Source organism: Bos grunniens, chromosome X (genome assembly GCF_055505025.1).
Source record: "Bos grunniens cultivar Pamir isolate PY7600 chromosome X, Bosgru_T2T1.0, whole genome shotgun sequence".
Classification (NCBI taxonomy): Eukaryota; Metazoa; Chordata; class Mammalia; order Artiodactyla; family Bovidae; genus Bos; species Bos grunniens.
In genome coordinates, this window is record NC_141194.1 from 14,695,157 (window position 1) to 14,713,750 (window position 18,594).

Here is an 18,594-nt window from a genome sequence, read left to right on the forward strand (position 1 = left end):
TCTGTACAGATCCTAGTACGATGTTCTGTACACAGTACATGCTCAAGACACTGTTCTACCTCTCACTGAGAATACCAGTAAATATTACTGTCAAGTTTTAAAAACTCGAGTATTTCAACTCAAAGTGAAAGCAGCTCAGTTGTGTCCGACTCTTTGTGACCCCATGGACTATATAGACCATGGAATTCTCCAGGCCAGAACACTGGAGTGGGTAGCCTTTCCCTTGTCCAGGGGATCTTCCCAACCCAGGGATCGATTCCAGGTCTCCCACATTGCAGGCGGATTCTTTACCAGCTGAGCCTCAAGGGAAGTCCTCAACTCAAAGAAACCCTTTTATAAACTTAACAGAATAAACAACAGCACACGGCTTTCTAGGAGTGACTTTTCAAAACAATGTTTTCTTCCTTGTTTAGAAAAAGAGCATGTTCTTCTTTTACAGAAGTGAGTGAAAGTTGCTCAGTTGTGTCCAACTCTTTGCAACCTCATTGACTATAGTCCATGAAATTCTCCAGGCCAGAATACTGGAGTGGGTAGCCTTTCCCTTCTCCAGGGGATCTTCCCAACCCAGGGATCGAACCCAGGTCTCCTGCATTGCAGGTGGATTCTTTACCAGCTGAGCCACAAGGGAAGTCCAAGAATACTGGAGTGGGTAGCCTATCCCTTCTCCAGTGGATCTCCACAACTCAAGAATCAAACTGGGGTCTCCTGCATTGCAGGTGGATTCTTTACCAACTGAGCTATGAGGGAAGCCCTGAAAAGACTTTGAGAAAGTATTCTCTGAGTCTGGTTCTATGGTATATTAAAATTACTGAAGATAATTTTAAAAGGAGAAAGTAGGCTAAATTTTTCAATTTCTCCTTATCTTGAGAAGTTCAAAACACTCTAAGGCTGATAGTTGTCACCAGGAAAATGATAAAGCGCCCACTCAGATGACCCAAAAATACATCTGTCGTTTTCTGCCTACCTGTCTCATCATGCACTGGAGAAGACCTCGCATCAGTTTCACCACATTCTGTGGAAATAAAATGGGATCAGTAACAAGGCCAGCTTCCCTGCTCCATGAAAACAACCTCCTCCCCACATGACAGGTAAGCCAGTGCTACCTGGAACCTTCCCCAAGAAGGCATATACAAGCACTTGGATTGTTTAGATTATTTCTACTTCTCCATTCCATCACAAAGAAAGAAAATCTTGATGCAATGACTTATCTCAAATAAAGATGTTGGACCAGATGGTATCTTCTGGTGCTGAAATCCAGTGACTCCTGCTATTTTATTCAAGACAATTTTTATAAGCCTAGTACCTTGGAGCTTTATGTCTCAATTCTTAGTAATTCATTTTTGTTATACTAAGGATGAATTAAGTCCACCCTGCCTGCCCCAAAGTAACGATGCTTTGCCAAAACAGCCATTTGTGACACCATTACTGGACTATTGAGTAAAGTTCTTACAAAATGCAAGTAGTTGCCAAAGTTTCTTAGTAATACATGTTAGAACCAATTATGGACCTAGAGAGTGTCATACTGATTGAAGTAAGTCATACAGAGAAGGAGAAATATCGTATAACAATAATTATTATTATAAACAATAATAACATGATAATTATACATTCTGTTCCGGTATTGTACAAAACACTTTACTTAGATTCCCACTAATTCTTGCAACGCCCTTTTGAGGTGGGTGTTATTATTTCCCCACTTTACAATGAGGAACATGAGGCTGATGAATCAACACTGCTCAAGTCTCTCAGCTGGTGAGGGGTGGAGCAGGACACAGCCCAGGCCCTCTGACTCCGGAGTTTGAGCTCCTTGTCAATACATTATATTGCCACTCTTTTCCTCCACAGTTCAGGCCCGCTGAAAGATGGTCCTCATACGTCCTATTAAATCCACGAGAAAACGACTTCTCAAGTGGCTAGAGAATGGGGTATTTTTAGGTCAAAGTAGGCTGGCTGAAAGAACTTCCCTCCCAGGGCTATTAGCATCTCCTCTCTTACATAATCAACATGGTTTGCAGGCTAAGACCACCAAAGATAATTATGGGAGAAAAGTCTGAAATGGATCACCTTTCAGATTCTTCATTCTCTAAAATCCTAGGATTCTAGAGTATAATCTCACTTTATGTCAGAAACTCTCTTGATGCAGAAAATATTACCTCATTAAAAGGTATAATTAACACTGTCAAAATTAATATTTCCTACAGTGTGAAGCATAAACATTTGCCAATTGACTTCCCCTCAAATAAGGTTATTTTCCATTGTGAAGAGACCCAGTGGTTCCCAACTGGGGGTGACATTAGCATCCCCTGGGGGAGGGGGAGCATTTAGAAATGTGGGGGTGGAGGCATTTTTATTGTCACTCTGATGGGGATGGGAGCTATAGGCATTTAGTAAGTAAGGACTAAGGATGCTACGTGTGCTGCAATGCATGGGACAGTCTCACACAATGAGCAGCTGTACTGCCTGAGCCCCAAGTGGAATAGTATCCATGTCGAGGATCATTGGAAGATCCAGTGTTATTTTCCATAATCAAGGGAGATGTCTGCTGCAGTTATTAACCACACTCAACAAATCAAATAATGTGGTCTGTTTGTGCCTCTCTATTGTCAGTCATAGAGCAGCAAATCTAGTCAACTCTAACCCAGATCAGAAATTGCTTACAGTAGAGAGGTAGTGGGGGGGGGGGGGTGGTGGGTGTGTGTGTGTGTGTGTGTGTGTGTGTGTGCAGAAAATTTGGAGAACATGAATATCAAATTATTACACTGTTAAATGAATGATTCACTTATGTAACTGCCATCCAAGTTCTTGGAGGAGCATTCAATGCTTGCTGTATGCATTTTAAATACTACCCCTTAGCTCCAAGACTAGGTGATTTCATCACCTCATACTTAGCACGTCTAGTCAAATTCAAATGGTCCTTTCCCTGCTCGCACAGACAGGCTTCCTCTTTTAGCTTCCCTACTGCTGACAAGGCTGCCTGACACTCAGGCCCACTTTGTTTACGATTGGGCCACAAGAATTCTACCTGGATCTGATGACCCACTGGCTGTGTGGGCCAATAAGCAGTGTGCAAATCAAAGACAAATCCCAAAGAGAACGAGACCGGCACTTTAAGGAACAGATCACCTTTTAATGAGGAGAGAAGGGGCAGCAGTCAGATTAGTGACCTGCTGCCCTAACCCAAGAAGAGAATAAGTATATATAGGCATATATGTGGAAATCTACTGTCTTAAGGGGGCCTGTTCTTCTCCAAGGTTGTTCGGAGTAATTATCTCTTAAATGGCTGGGGCAAGGAATTCTGGAGATCGCCAGAGGCTGGACCAGCTGGGAGCTGGGTGTTATCAACCTTAATGTCCATTTGTTTTCTTCCAGTGAGAGTGTTCTTTATTTTGCATAGAATGGTGGGGAGGACCGGGAGGGGAGTTTTAACTCCAGGCTATTTTGAGCCATGTAACTTTCCTTCACTCCTTACTTCAAGGCTGTTACTGGGAACACTCTGAAAATACCTCCACGCTCAGGGGTAGATTATCTTCTTACATACTTACTGACGGCAAGTCTTTGCTTTGGTAGGTATGTTGGTTTCTGATTTTGGAAAACAATAAAGGATTTCATTGTGCCATATGATAACATGGGTATGAAAACTGGACAATATCAGTGTGGTTCAAAATTAAAGGGTATTGCAAATTAATAAGACTGCTTTGGAATGATTCAAACTAGAAAGGCATTTTGCAAAACTGTTTTAAGTAGTGGCAACACTGTTTGAATAAATATCCTTTCAACATGAGGACTCCACAGAGCATGCATTTTGAAATGTGGAGTTCTAGTGTGCTGCTTTAAAAACATTCAGGTTAGTTTATAATGACATCTCATACGTGAGTATGTATAAAACTGACAGAGCATGTGTGAGAGAAATGTAGCTAGTTAGAAATTTGGATATCTACTCAGTGTGATTGTTGTTTTTTTATGGAGGGAAAAAAAAAAATCTCAAAAGGAGAGACATGAGAGGTTAAGAGACCAGAGTGCCTCCCCCAAATATCCTACAACAGAAACGGAGGCGGCACCTGCACCAGGCTGTTTTGCACACAGTTACTTCCTTGTAGGCTTTTCAGTCCAAGGAAAAGGTGCTGAGCGCCAGGCCAGAGCTGCCAGTCAGCCTTACCTGCTCCAGCTCGTAGGCCTTGGCCTTGTCCTCGTCGCGGTCGGCGTTCTTGCGGTAGGCCATGCCCAGGCCCCATACGGCCAGGATGCTGTAGATGTTATCCCGTACCCAGGCGTCCTTCTGCTCATGACTGGCTGACATCAGCCCCGTGATGGGATTCTATCAGAGAGGAGACACGAAATGAGAGCACCACCTTTCACCCAGCACCTGGGCCAGGAACGCTCACCCTAAGCGGGGCACAATGAGGACTGGGACGAGAAGTGAAGAGCCCAGAGTTCCAATCCTTGCCCTGCTACCACAGTGTGATCTTGGGTGAGCAGTGACATCACTTTTCTAGGTTTTGGTTTTCTGCATAATGAGGATATTAGACTAAAAAATATCTCTAAGGCAACTTTTAACTTGTAGTACTTGTTGTTTTGCTTTCAGATGAGACCATACTGTTGTAAGTAACAAACAGAAGAAACAGCAAACAGAAAAGCCTACAAGGCTTTTTACAAACCTGTGCAGTATGGAATTAATTCTTCCTCTCCTGTTGTGTTTCCACTCCAATTGGTAAAGCACTGAACATGAGAACAAGGAGCCCCACTCCACCACTCCAGCTGTGTGTGCCTGGGGAAACTGCCTGCCTTAAAAAGGAGGCGCTGAACAAGAGGCCATCGGGGGGTCCTATGGAGCTATGATATCACCAGTATGTAAAAGGACAGCTGAGTCACTAAAAAGCCAGACCTTCACAAAACAAGTATACACAAATGTTCATAACAGCATTATTCATAATAGCCCCAAAGAGGAAACAACCCAAATGTCCATCAACTGATGAATGGATAAACAAAACATGGTCCAAACAATATTATTCCTGAAACAATATTCCTGAAATATCCAGGAATAAAAAGGAATGAAGTACTAATACAGGCTACAGCATGGATGAATCTTGAAAATATTATGCTAAGTAAAAGAAGCCAGTTACAAAAGCCTACATACTGTACAATTTCAATTGTACAGAATGTCCAGAATAGAAAATCTAGAGAGATAGAAAGTAGATGAGTAGTTGTCTAGGGCTGCAGGTAGGATTGAGTGGGAGGAAATAGGGAGTGAGTGAGTGACTGCTAACAGGTTTTTTTCCTTTTGGGGGGTGATGAAAATGTTCTAAAATTGACTGTGGTGATGATGTACAACTCTGAGTATGTTAAAAAAAAAAACCATTAAACCATACATGCTAGATAAATTGTATGGTAAGGAAATTATATCTCAAGAAAGCTATTTTTTTAAGAATCTAGTCCTAATAAACTCTGTGCCTAGAAATAAAATTGATAAGATAGGAGAAGAGTCACATAAATATAAAGCATCTGTTGACTTTTCCTGAAATTATGCAAAGAAATATGTATCTAATAAAATACATCATAGCAATCAAAACCTTGCCAGCTTAAAATATTACTCAAAAGAGTACTAAATTATTTACAAAAGGGCTCATTAAAAAACCCTGTTGGGGGACTTCCCTGGTGGGCCAGTGGTTAAGAATCTGCCTTCCAACGCAGGGGATGCAGGTTTGATCCCTGGTCAGGGAACCAGATCCCACATGCCCACAGGACAATTAATTCTGCACGCCACAACCAGAGAAGTTCTTGTGCTCTAGAGCCTGTACTCCGCAACAAGAGAAGCCCGTGCACTATAACCAGAGAAGCCCAGTCATTCTGCAACTAGGAAAAAATGCCCATGTGGTGCAACAAAGAGCCTTGTGCTGCAACGAAGACCCAGCACAGCCAAAATCAAAACAAATGAAATCAAAAAAAGCAAGAAAAAAAACAACTCTGTTGAGTATTTTCAAAGTGAATGCCAAGGTAACTAGGTAAAAAAAATATCGGCATAGTTTCAGATAGTCCCACCTAAGGAATTAAATATTTGACTTTCTCCTTTAACTAATCTATGCCCTCTTCAAAAACATCTAAAATACAACTGGTACTCCTTTAGGGGAAGCAGCATTCCATGTATTGAAATTGTTCTACAGTCAACAACTATAAACCAATGATATAAAAAATCAACCAAAAAAAAAACCAAAAAAACAAAAATCAATCAGAAGTGAACTGTAGGAATGGCTGAAGGAAGGTACAAGTCTTTTCCCAATAGTGGACTCCTGGAGTTCTTTTTTAAAAAATTACTGGCACAAACAAGGTATATCATAAGCATCTTTATCTGTTCTGGGGCCATCAGGAGATCAGAGAAAGAACTCGGCCCCTCCCTGGCGTTCTTATCAACCATGAGTCAATCCTGAGACAAACAGCTTTCCAGTGACACAGCAGCGACCGCCTACACAGAGTGCCAAGTGTGGTTTGGATTATGAAATGTCACTGTCCTGTTACCTGAAAGTCACCTCTGATTCTTGAGTTTAACTGTTGAAGTGGAGCTACACTGTCTGAGCCTCATTCCACTACAGAGAAGCAGTTGGGGTGTTGCAGGGGATCCCCACATTCAAAACTGCATATATAAGCCATGTTACATTAGGGTACTGCTGCACTCATCAAAAGGAGTACTAGTAGGAACTGAAAGCCTGGTCTCCCCAAGATTAATATGTTGAAATTTAATTCCCAGTGTGACAGTATTTGCAAGTGGGGCCTTTGGGAGATAATTAGGTCATGTGGGCAGAATGGTCAAGAATGGGAGCACTCTTCAGTAAGAGGAGGGAGAAGCTACGAGGAGAGCTGCAAAGAGTCAATGGTAGTGTCCCAGTGCAGCAGCACAAACCTGTGCTGAGACTTAGCTCTCCTCCTGCAGGACAACTGACAATGACATCCCTTAACTGTAGAACAGGTGGACCAACACAGATGAGCCAAACATAAACTGTGCTTTCAGCAAAAGCAAAGGGCGAACAAGTGGACAGCTTGTCTTTCAAATCCAGTCATTTGTAGGCCCCTCTCCAACATATTTTCATTTCTATTTAGGGGAAGTGCTGTTCCTAACTCCTATTTATCAAAGAAGAAAAAAAAGGAAGGGCCTTGAGGCCTAGAATGGATTGGGCCCAGGCCTTGACCCCCTATACTGCAGTCACAGACAAGAATAAAATGTTGGTGGCTTGTATTTCTCATCCAAGCCTTGTGTCCATCCATGTTCAGTTGTGGTTCTGCTCTGTGCTATCTTGCCACTAGGAACCAAGCTAACCCCCACAACACTGCCCATCTCATACCAGAGAAGACAGACACAGTAAACCATGAGCTGCCTCTTACAGGTGCTCACCAGAACTGACACATACCACTTCCTCTCTCATCTCAGTGATGAATGCAAGTCACACGACCATTCCTAAGTTCAACATAGAGATGTGGAGAAGCCTCTCCCAGAGATGAGAAGCAAATAAATGAACAATCATTATGTGAATAACTGAACAACTATGCTGTCTTGATAACCTCATCTGCCAGCTGTGAAGCACAGGTAACTCTTCTGTCTTCCGCAGCCCACCAATTACTGAATCTAAAGTGCTTAGAGATTAATATGGTAATAAATTACTGGCCTTTGGCTTTTGGACTTATGAAAAAGTGTTAAAGTAATAAACTGAAACCCTACTCTCTAGGGTTTGGGGTTTCCCTTGTGGCTCAGCTGGTAAAGAATCCACCTGCAATGCGGGAGACCTGGGTTTGACCCCTGGGTTGGGAAGATCCTCTGGAGAAAGAGAAAGGCTATCTACACCAGTATTCTGGCCTGGAGAATTCCATGGTCTATATAGTCCATGGGGTTACAAAGAGTCAGACACGACTGAGTAACTTTCACTTCACTTCACTCTTTAGAGTAGCTAGAAGAGGGGGAAAGAATTGAGATGTTAATGTCAGATAAAGCAGACATTACAGCAAAGAAAATGACCAGGGATATAAAGGGATGTTACATAATAATGAAAGAGTCAGTTCACTCTGAAGACATAATAATCCGACATGTGTATGTACCTAGACAAGAGGCAAAGGGATACACACATAGTGACTAGGACAGAACAGAGACTGGAAGTCGATCCACACAAATATGACAAATGTCTAAACACAAAGTATATTGGAACATTTAAACATCCACATGCGAGAAAATGAATCTCAGTTTCAATCTCACCTCTTACACAAAGTTAACTCAAAGTGGATCACAGATCTAAATGTAAAATGTACATTTATTAAACTTTAAAAGAAAAACACAGAAGAAAAACCTTCAGGACTTAGAATTAGGTAGAACAAGCCATGATACCAAAAGTACCATGTATAGAAGAAAAGTTGATAAGCTGAACTCTTTCAAAATTAAAAACTTTTGCTCTGTGAAAGACATTTAAGAGATAAAAAGACAAGCTATAGACTGGGAGAAACTATTTGCATGTCACTTACTCAACAATATAGAATATAGAAAGAACTCTCTCTCAAAAAAAAAAAAAGGGGGGGGGGAAGAACAGTCAAAACTCAATAGTAAGAAAACAAATATTGAAAAACTTGTTTTAAAAAAAACCTTGAACAGACACTTCACCAAAGAATATATGCTGCTGCTGCTGCTAAGTCGCTTCAGTCGTGTCTGACTCTATGCGACCCCATAGACGGCAGCCCACCAGGCTCCCCCATCCCTGGGATTCTCCATGCAAGAACACTGGAGTGGGTTGCCATTTCCTTCTCCAATGCATGAAAGTGAAAAGTAAAAGTAAAGTTGCTCAGTCATGTCCAACTCTTAGCGACCCCATGGACTGCAGCCTACCAGATTTTCCAGGCAAGAGTACTGGAGTGGGGTGCCATTGCTTTCTCTGAAAGAATATATATAGATAAATAAATGAAAGAAACAAATAAAAAGAAGGCCAACATTAGCTATTAAGGAAATGCAAATTAAAACAACTGTGAGATACCACTACATATCTACTGAATGGCTAAAAGAAAAAAGAAAATAATGTCAAACCGCATGATCATCTCAATAGATGCCAAAAAAGCATTTGACAAAATTCAACAGCCATTCAAGTTAAACACTCTTACCAAAGTGGATATGGAGGGAACATATCTCAACATAATAAAAGCTATTGATGACAAGCCCAAAGCCAACATAATAATGGTGAAAAGCTGAAAGCCTTGTTAAAATCTGGTAAAAGACAAGCATGCCCACTCTATTCAACATAGTACTGGAAATCCTAGCCACAGAAATCAGACAAGAAAGAGAACTAAAAACATCCAAATTGGAAGAGAAGAGGTAAAATTGTCATTATATGCAGATGACATGATTATATATATATATATACACACACAGACACACACATATATATATAACCCTTAAGACTCCACACAAAAACTACCAGAATAAACAATTTCAGCAAGATAGCAGGATACAAGATTAACATACAGAAATATGTTGCATTTCTTTACATTAACAATGAAATATCACAAATGGAAAGTAAAAAACAATCTCTCTTAAAATCACAAAAAAAAATACCTAGCAATAAACCTAACCAAAGAGGTGAAAAATTTACATGCTGAGAACTAGAAAACATTGATAAAGGAAATGGAAGATGATTTAAATACATGGAAAGATATCACATGTTATTGGATTAGAAGAATATCATTAAATGGTCATACTACCCAAAGCAATCTACAGATTAAATGTAGAGCCTATGTGATCTCTATCAAATTACCCAGGACATCTGTCACAGAACTAGAAAAAATACTCCTAAAACTTATGCAGAACCAGAGAAGACCCAGAATTGCCAAAGCAAGCCTGAGGAAAAAGGACAAAGCTGGAGGCACAACTCTTCCAGACTTTAGACAATACTACAAGCCTACAGTAATCAAAAGAGCATGGTACTGGCACAGAAACAGACATATAGATCAGTGGAACAGAATAGAGAGCCCAGAAATAAACCCCCATACCTACAATCAATTCATCTTCGGCAAAGTAGGCAAGCATATACAATGCAGAAAAACAGTCTCATCAGCAAATGGTGCTAGGAAACCTAGACAGCCACATGTAAAGCAATGAACCTAGAACACTCCCTCAGACAATATACAAAAATAAATTCAAATGTCCTAAAGACTTCAACAAAAACTTCCCTAATATGGGGAAGGAAATAGCCACCCAAGTCCAAGAAACTCAGAGTCCCAAACAGGATAAACCTAAGGCGAAACAACCCAAGACACATATTAATCAAACTAACAAAGATCAAACAGAAAGAGCAAATATTAAAAGCAGCAAGGGAAAAGCAACAAAACACACAAGGGGATCCCCATAATGATAATAGCTGATCTTTCAATAGAAACTCTTCAGGCCAGAAGGGAATGGCAGGACATACTTAAAGTGATGAAAGATAAAAACCTACAACCAAGATTACTCTACCCAGCAAGGCTCTCATTCAGATATAAAGGATAAATCAAAAGCTTTACAGACAAGCAAAAACTGAGAGAATTCAGCACCACCAAATCAGCTCTTCAACAAATGCTAAAGGATCTTCTCTAGACAGGAAACACAGTAAAGGTTTATAAAAACAAACCCAAAACAACAAAGTAAATGGTAATGGGATCATATTTATCAACAATTACCTTAAATGTGAATGGGTTAAATGCTCCAACCAAAAGACAAAGACTGGCCAAATGGATATAAAAATAAGACCCCTATATATGCTGTCTACAAGAGACCCACCTCAAACCTTAGGACACATACAGACTGAAAGTGAAGAGCTGGAAAAAGATATTTCATGCAAATGGGGACCAAAAGAAAGCAGGAGTAGCAATACTCATGTCAGAAAATAGACTTTGAAATAAAGACTGTGACAAGAGGCAAAGAAGGAAGCTACATAATGATCAAAGGATCAATCCAAGAAAAAGATATAACAATTATAAATATATATGCCCCAACATAGGAGCACCTCAATATGTAAGGCAAATGCTAACAAGTATGAAAGGGTAAATTAACAATAACACAATAGTGGGGGACTTTAATACCCCACTCACACTTATGGATAGATCAACCAAACAGAAAATTAGCAAGGAAACACAAGCTCTAAATAATACAATGGACCAATCAGAACTACTTGACATATATATAGGGCATTTCACCCCAAAACAACGGAATTCACCTTTTTTCCAAGTGCACACGAAACATTCTCCAGGACAGATCACATCCTGGGCCATAAATCTAGCCTTGGTAAATTAAAAAAACTGAAGTCATTTCAAGAATCTTTTCTGATCACAGTGTGGTAAGATTAGATGTCAACTACAAGAAAAAAAAAACTATTAAAAATACAAACATATGGAAGCTAAACAACACGCTCTGGATCACCAACAGATCACAGAATAAATCCAAAAAGGAAATCAAAATATGCATAGAGACAAATGAAAATGAAACCATGACAACCCAAAACCTATGGGATTCAGTAAAAGCAGTGCTAAGAGGGAGATTCATAGCAATACAAGCCCACCTCAAGAAACATCAAATAAACAACCTAACTTTACATCTAAACCAACTAGAAAAAGAAGAAAAGAAGAACCCCAAAGTTAGAAGGAAAGAAATCATAAAAATCAGAGCAGAAATAAAAGAAACGAAGGAGACTACAACAAAAATCAACAAAACTAAAAGCTGTTTCTTTGAGAAGATAAAATAGACAAACCATTAGCTAGCCCCATCAAGAAAAAAAGGAAGAAGAATCAAATCAATAAAATTGGAAATGAAAATGGAGAAATCACAATAGACAACACAGAAATACAAAAAATCATAAGAGACTACTATGAGCAATTATATGCCAATAAAATGGACAACTTGGAAGAAATGGACAAATTCTTAGAGAAGTATAATCTTCCGAAACTGAACCAGGAAGAAATAGGAAATTTTTAAAGACCCATCACAACCACAGAAATCAAAGTTGTAATAAAAAATCTTCCAACAAACAAAAGCCCAGGACCAGATGGCTTCACAGGTGAATGCTACCAAAAATTTACAGAAGACCTAACACCTATCCTACTGAAACTCTTCCAGAAAATTGCAGAGGAAGATAAACTGCCAAACTCATTCCATGAGGCCACCATCACCCTAATACCAAAACCAGACAAAGATGCCACAAAAAAGAAAACTACAGGCCAATATCACTGATGAACCTAGATGTAAAAATCCTCAACAAAATCCTAGAGAACAGAATCCAACAACATATTTACAAGATCAAAAAAAATAAATAAATAAATAAAAAGATAATATATCATGACCAAGTGGGCTTTATCCCAGGGATGCAAGGATTCTTCAATATTCACAAAACCAATGTGATACACCATATTAACAAATTGAAAGATTAAAAACCATATGATTATCTCAATAGATGCAGAGAAAGCCTTTGACAAAATTCAACACCCATTTATGACAAAAACTCTCCAGAAAGCAGGCATAGAAAGAACATACCTCAACATAACAAAAGCCATATTCAACAAACCCACAGCAAACACTATCCTCAATGATGAAAAATTGAAAGCATGTCTTCTAAAATCAGGAAAAAGACAAGGGTGCCCACTCTCACCACTACTATTCAACATAGTTTTCGAAGTCCTAGCCACAGCAACCAGAGAAGAAAAAGAAATAAAAGGAATCCAGACTGGATAAGAAGAAGTAAAACTCTCTCTGTTTGCAGATGACACGATCCTCTACATAGAAAACTCAAAAACACCACCAGAAAATTACTAGAGCTAATCAATGAATATAGTAAAGTTGTAGGATATAAAATTAATCCACAGAAATCCTTTGCATTCCCATACACTAACAATGAGAAAACATAAAGACAAATTAAGGAAATAATCCCATTCACCACTGCAACAAAAAGAATAAAATACTTAGGAGTAAATTTACCTAAAGAAACAAAAGACCTTCCCTCATAGCTCAGCTGATAAAGAATCCACCTGCAATGCAGGAGACCCCCGGTTTGATTTCTAGGTTGGGAAGATCTGCTGAAGAAGGGATAGGCTACCCACTCCAGTATTCTTAGGCTTCCCTTATGGCTCAGCTGGTAAAGAATCCGCCTGCAATGTGGGAGACTTGGGTTCAATCCCTGGGTTGGGAAGATCCCCTGGAAAAGGGAAAAGGCTACCCACTCCAGTACTTTGGCCTGAGTCAGACACAACTGAGCAACTTTCACTTTTCATATATAGAAAACTATAAAACACTGATGACAGAAATAAAAGATGACACAAATGGATGGAGAAATATACCATGTTTGTGGACTGGAAGAATCAATATAGTGAAAATGAATATAATACCCAAAGCAATCTACAGATTCAACACAATCCCTATCAAGCTACCAATGGTATTTTTCACAGAACTAGAAAAAATAATTTCACAATTTGTATGGAAACACAAAAGCCTGGAATAGCCAAAACAATCTTGAGAAAGAAGAATGGAACTGGAGGAATCAACCTGCCTGACTTCAGACTATACTACAAAGCTACAGTCATCCAGACAGTATGGTACTGGCACAAAGACAGACATATAGATCAATGGCACAAAATAACAAGCCCACAGATAAATCCACACAACTATGGATACCTTAACTTTGACAAAGGAGGCAAGAATATACAATGGAGAAAAGACAATCTCTTTAACAAGTGGTGCTGGGAAAAACTGGTCAACCACCTATAAAAGAATGAAACTAGAACACTTTCTAACACCATACACAAAAATAAACTCAAAATGGATTAAAGATCTAAACATAAGACCAGAAACTATAAAACTCCTAGAAGAAAACACAGGCAGAACATGCTCTGACATAAACCACAGCAAGATCCTCTATGACTCATCTCCCAGAGTAATAGAAATACAAGCAAAAATAAACAAATGGGACCTAATTAAACTTAAAAGCTTTTGCACAAGGAAGGGAACTATAGGCAAGGTGAAAAGGCAGCCTTCAGAATGGGCGAAAATAATAGCAAACAAAGCAACTGAATTAAAGCAAAGAATTAATCTCCAAAATATACAAGCAGCTCATGCAGCTCAATAGCAGAAAAATAAATGAACCAATCAAAAAATGGGCCAAAGAACTAAACAGACATTTCTCCAAAGAAGCCATACAGATGGCTAACAAACACATGAAAAGATTCTCAACATCACTCATTATTAGAGAAATGCAAATCAAAACCACAATGAGGTACCATCTCATCCTGGTCAGAACAGCTGCTATCAGAAAGTCTGCAAACAATAAATGCTGGAGAGGCTGTGGAGAAAAGGCAACCCTCTTACACTGTTGGTGGGAATGCAAACTAGTACAGCCACTATGGAGAATAGTGTGGAGATTCCTTAAAAAATTGGAAACAGAACTGCCATACGACCCAGAAATCCCACTGCTGGGCATACACACTGAGGAAATCAGAATTGAAAGAGACATGTGTACCCCAATGTTCATTGCAGCACTGTTTACAACAGCTAGGACATGGAAGCAACCCAGATGTCCATCAGCAGATGAGTGGATCAGGAAATTGTGGCACATATACACAATGGAATATTACTCAGCTATAAAAAGAATACATTTGAGTCAGTTCTAATACGGTGGATGAAACTGGAGCCTATTATACAGAGTGAAGTAAGCCAGAAAGAGAAACACCAATACAGTATATTAACACATATATATGGAATTTAGAAAGATAGTAATGATGACCCTACATGCAAGACAGCAAAGAGAGACACAGATGTAAAGAACAGATTTTTTGAGTATGTGGGAGAAGGCGAGGGTGGGATGATTTGAGAGAACAGCACTGAAACATGTATATTACCATATGTAAAATAGATGACCAGTTCAAGTTTGATGTGTGAAGCAGGGCACTCAAAACTGGTGCTCTGGGACAATCCAGAGAGATGGGGTGGGGAGGGAGGTGGGAGGGGGGTTCAGAATGGTGGGACACACGTGCACTCATAGCTGATTCTTGTCGATGTATGGCAAAAACCACCACAATATTGTAAAGTTATTAGCCTCCAATTAAAATAATTTAAAAAATAAATACATTCAAATATCCTGAAGACTTCAACATAGATGTGATATCAAACTCCTAGAAGAGAACATAGGCAAAACATTCACTGACATAAATTGTTGCAATGTTTTCTTAGGTCACTCTCCCAAGGTAACAGAAATAAAAGTAAAACTAAACAGAACCATATCAAACTTAAAAGCTTTTGCATAGTAAAGGAAAACATAAACAAAAGACAACCAATGCAATGGGAGACAATATTTGCAAATGATGCAATCAACAAGAGTTTAATTTCTAAAATATAAAAACAGCTGATACAACTCAATAACAAAAAACTAAACACAATAAAAAAATGGGCAGAAGACCTAAATAGACATTTCTCCAAAGAAGACATACAGATGATCAATAGGCACATGAAAAGATACTCAACATTGCTACTTATTAGAGAAATGCAAAATTAAAACTATGATGAGGTATCACCTCACACCAATCAGAATGGCCATAACTAAAATGTCTACAAACAACAAATGCTGGAGAGGATGTGGAGAAATGGGAACTATCCTACACTGTTGGTGGAATGTGGACTGGTGCAGTCACTACAGCAAACAATATGGAGATTATTTAAAAAGTAGAAATACAGTTACCAAATGATCCAGTAATCCCATTCCTGAGCATATATCCAGAGAATACTGTAGTTTGAAAAGGTACATGCACCCTAATGTTCACAGCAACATTATTTACAATAGCCAAGACATGAACTCAACCCCAATGTCCACCATTAGATGAACGGATAAAGAAGATGTGGTATACACACGCACACACTACATAAACACACACAGGAATACTACTCAGCCATTAAAAAAGAATGAAATAATGCCCTCTGCAGCAACACGGATGCAACTAGTGATTATCATACTAAGTGAAGTCAGTCAGACAAAGATAAATACCATGTATCACTTATATGTGGAATCTGAAACATGATACAAATGAACTTATTTACAAAACAGAAATAGACTGACAGACATAGAAAACTAATTTATGGTTACCAAAGGGGAAAGAAAATAAAGATGGATAAATTAGGAATTTGGGATTAGCAGATACAAACTGGTATATACAAAATAGATTAATGACAAGGTCCTGCTGTGTAGCACAGGAAATATATGCAGCATCCTGTGATAGACCATAATGGAAAAGTATAGAACAATCACTTTGCTTATACCAGAAACACAACACTGTAAATCAAGTATACTTCAGTAAATAAATAAAAATCTAAAATATTAGAAAAAAATAATGTCAAAACTAAGTGTTGACGGGGACATAGAGCCACTTGAATCCTCAGACATTGTTGGTGGGAGTGCAAAACAGTGCTGCCAGTCTAGCTATGTGATCTTGGGCAAATTACTTAACTTCTGTGATCTGTGGTTTCCTTTTGTACAAAAAGGAAGGTTCAAAGCAGATTGGAGGGCATGGGTTCGTGTCCTCTCAAGCCCTATACTTATTCCTGTTCTAACGGAAACACTGTAGCCTCTGCCTGTCCAGTACCTGTTCCTCCTTTTTCTGGTAATGGCCTATAATTTTCCCTGCTGTGACTGTGTGGTTCTTGGGGGGAGGTGCTGATTCCATTATTGCCTGCCCCCTGGTCATGACCCTGGCTGCAGGGAAGGACATGTGACCCAGCCTGGCCAATCTAGGCACAATTCAGGGATGTGCACATGACCCAGGCTGGACCAACTGAGAGCCATTCTCAGTCAGGACTTTGTCTGGGGCCATTATAGAAAAAGCTCTTTCTGCAGATGGCACCAATCTGAAAGGATAAATCTGGAGCTGCCAAGGGACCACCTCTGCCACCACTTAGGAGAGCCTGGCAGAGAATAAAGGCCACTCTGAGTCAAACGGGGTCAAGTAATGCAAAGAGATAAACTCGATCATTTGAGCTCCTGAATCCAGCCATGCCTGAATCTAGAACAGTCCCTTGGACTTTTCAGTTATTTGAGCAATAAATTCTCTTTCGTGCTTAAAGGCCATTTAAGGTGGGTGTGTCACTTACATCTGAAAGAATCCTGACAGATAAGACCATGAGTTCTTATTAAATGGCCATGATGAACTAGATACTGTAAAAAAACACTTGATGCCATTAAAGAAATCTAAGATTGAGGCAATATAAAGGCAAAATACACAAGACACAAGCTAGATGGTAGCATCGAACTATCTAATTTAGCATGCAGTTCAATTTCTAGCTGGAGGGCACAGAGATGAATGCACAGAGAGGACAGACTCCTTCTTTCAATCCCTCCATCCTAAAAGAAAATCGGAGTAGCTCCTTACTGCTCTCTCTGCCTCTAGTACTAGTTCCTTCCAACCCATCCTCCACAAAGGGAAGTCACAGAAAAACCCAAAATCTCAAGACTTCATTGCTCTTCTCAGAATTCTCCAACCCACAGGAAAGAACACCCAGATATAAACCCATGCACCTATGGTTAATTAATATATGACAAAGAGGCAAGACTACACAATGTTCAACAAATGGTGCTGGGAAAACTGGGCAGCTACATGTAAACAGAATGAAATTAGATCATTCTTTAACACCACACACAAAAATAAGCTCAGAATGGATTAAACACCCAAATGTGAAATCAGACACATTAAAACTCCTAGAGGAAAACATGGGCAGAATACTCTTTGACATAAATCATAGCAGTACCTTTTTTCAAGCCATCTCCTAGAATAATGGAAATAAAAACAAATGGGACATATCTAAACTCAAAAGCTTTTGCACAGCAAAGAAAACAATAAACAAAAATGAAAAGACTACCCACAAATTGGAAGAAAGTATTTGCAAATGATGTGACCTAAAAGGGATTAGTCTCCAAAATTTGCAAACAGCTCATGACACTTAATAGCATCAAAATAAACAACCCAATCAAAAAAAACAGGCAGAAGACCTAAACAGACATTTCTCCAAAGAGGATATACAAATGGCCGAGAGGCACATGAAAAGATGCTAAACATAGCTAATATTAGAGAAATGCAAATCAAAACTATAATGAGATATCAGCTCACACCAGCCAGAATGGCTATCATCAAAAAATCCACAAAGAATAAATGCTGGAGAGGATGTGGAGAACAGAGAACCCTCCTACACTGTTGGTGGGAATTTAAATTGGTGCAGCCACTTATGAAGAACAGTATGAATAGAGCTACCATTGACCTTGCAATCCCACTCCTGAGCATGTATCCAGAGAAAAACATGATCCAAAAGGATACGTGTACTCCAGTGTTCACTGCAGCACTGTTTACAATAGCCAAGACATGAAAGAAACCTAAATGTCCATCAGCAGGGGGATGGGTAAGAAGATGTGGTACATATATACAATGGAATATTACTCAGCCATTAAAAAGAACGAAATAATGCCATTTGCAGCAACATGGATGGACCTAGAGAGTGTCACACTGAGGGAAGTTAAGTCAGAGAAGGATATCCTTTATATGTGGAATCCAAAAAGGATATAAAAGAATTTACTTACAAAA

General features: G+C 39.3%; 1 protein-coding gene across 8 annotated transcripts in view; it reads right to left on the reverse strand.

Annotated features, from left to right (window-relative positions):
* PHKA2 (phosphorylase kinase regulatory subunit alpha 2) overlaps nucleotides 1-18,594 on the reverse strand; it is a 91,817-nt gene that overhangs the window by 58,579 nt on the left and 14,644 nt on the right. For all 8 annotated transcript variants that reach the window (XM_086388235.1, XM_086388234.1, XM_086388233.1 and 5 more), the window contains exons 3-4: nucleotides 4,157-4,315; nucleotides 965-1,012 (exon numbers count right to left, since the gene is read on the reverse strand). In XM_086388235.1, the coding sequence (XP_086244361.1) occupies nucleotides 965-1,012; nucleotides 4,157-4,315 (207 nt within the window). The remainder of the gene's footprint in view (nucleotides 1-964; nucleotides 1,013-4,156; nucleotides 4,316-18,594) is intronic.